The 1,686-nt window shown below is 64.7% G+C and overlaps 1 protein-coding gene across 1 annotated transcript in view; it reads left to right on the forward strand.

Moving 5' to 3' along the window:
* Nucleotides 1–1,686, forward strand: part of LOC104386251 (maestro heat-like repeat-containing protein family member 1) — a gene marked incomplete at its 5' end in the record, with an annotated part of 45,205 nt that overhangs the window by 36,000 nt on the left and 7,519 nt on the right. The window contains 2 exon segments of the mRNA XM_009994863.1: nt 221–375; nt 1,160–1,325. Of these exon segments, the coding sequence (XP_009993165.1) occupies nt 221–375; nt 1,160–1,325 (321 nt within the window).

The raw sequence follows: 1,686 nt of genomic DNA on the forward strand, positions 1-1,686 counted from the left end.
CCCCCCTGCATGGGCAGGGACACCTCCCAGCAGCCCAGGCTGCTCCAAGCCCCATCCAACCTGCCCTTCAACACCCCCAGGGATGGGGCAGCCACAGCTTCCCTGGGCAACCTGGGCCAGGGGCTCCCCACCCTCACAGCCCAGAATCCTGTCACCTGGGCTGCAGGGACAGTCTGATGGTGTCCCCAGCTGGATGCCACCATCTCTTCTTCCCCTCAAGGTTCCTGACATCCTGAGCATCATCCACAGCAAGCTGGAGGAGGTGGATGAGGAGCACGTCCGGAAGGCAGCCCAGCAGACTGTCTTCATCCTGGCCTCCCAGCACCAGAGCCTGGTGGTCTCCAGCCTGCTGGGCAGCCCCCTGCCCTTCGACAGGTCCTGCCCTGCCACGGTGGCCTGGCCACCTCTCCTGCTGCCTGGGCTGGGGAGCAGCTTTTGCCTGAGCTGCAGATAATCTTTCCTTGGCTGCTTTCCCACCCCCCTGTCATCAGACCCTGCTGGAATTTCCTTGGCACGTCCAAGGCTGCTGGAGACACCCCTGGGGGGCTGGGGGGGCTGCCCACGGGGACTGGCAGAGCTGGTCCAGGCAGCCAAGCATGGCTGGGGCTCTTGCTGCTGCTCTACAGACCAGGCCACGTTGGCACCAGCCCTGGGCTGAGCCTTGAGCAGATCATGGAGCCCCAGACTGGTTTGGGTTGGAGGAACCTTAAATATCACCCAGTCCCAGCCCCCCTGCACGGGCAGGGACACCCCCCAGCAGCCCAGGCTGCTCCCAGCCCCATCCAACCTGCCCTTTGAACACTTCCAGATGTTCTCCCCATAACAGCTGCTCCCTTCCCCCTGCTGGGGCCTGCAGGGCTGCAGACCCTCTGGCTGCTGGGGCAGCTGGGGGGTTTTGGGGTGCTGGGGTGGCTTTGGGGCTTGTCCAGGAGCGGGAGGTGGGTGGGGGTGACACAGCACAACCCCCACTGTCACCCCAGGGTGGTGGTCCCACCAGGGGCTTGGTGGCTTTGCCAGTGAAGCTCCAGGTGGCTCCTGGCTGGAGTCACCCCAGTGTCCCCCAGCACAGGGGACTGGGCAGCACTTGCCACCCTTCAAAGGGGGAGCGAACTGAGGCCAGGACCCCAAAATCCACCTTCTCCTCCCTTTTCTCCTCCAGCCACACCTGTGCCATGTGGAGGTCCCTGGCCAGCGAGCCCACCCTGACCTCCCAGGTCCTGGAGCAGCTCCTGGAGAAGCTGAACAGGGACGTGCCCTACAAGGAGAGCAGGGGGTTCCTGCTGGGCAGCAGCTCGGAGCGCGTGGCCACCGTCCTGCCCCTGCCAGTCCTGCAGCCCCTGCTGCTCTCCTGCCACCTTCATTTACTGCTGCTTCTCTCATTTCCCTGCCCCAGGGAGGGGGGGTCGTGCCAGGCGTGGCCTCTGGGGACCCCCCATCCCCGTGTCCCACCCAGCAGAGCCAACCCGGGCTCCTTAGTGCCCGAGCAAACAGCCCCTGGGGGGCTGCCCCGAAAAGAAGGGGTGAAAAATCCAGCAGAGAGGCCTTTGGAGCCCCCAGCCTGGCCTGGCAGCTCTGGGGGCTGCAGAGCAGCTGGGAAATCATCCTCTTCCTCCTCCTCCTCTTCCTCCTCTTCCTCCTCTTCCTCCTCCTCCTCCTCTTCCTCCTCTTCCTCCTCTTCGTCCTCTT

The sequence above is a fragment of the Chaetura pelagica genome, unplaced genomic scaffold (genome assembly GCF_000747805.2).
Source record: "Chaetura pelagica isolate M959 unplaced genomic scaffold, ChaPel_1.0 scaffold1560, whole genome shotgun sequence".
In the NCBI taxonomy this organism is placed as follows: domain Eukaryota; kingdom Metazoa; phylum Chordata; class Aves; order Apodiformes; family Apodidae; genus Chaetura; species Chaetura pelagica.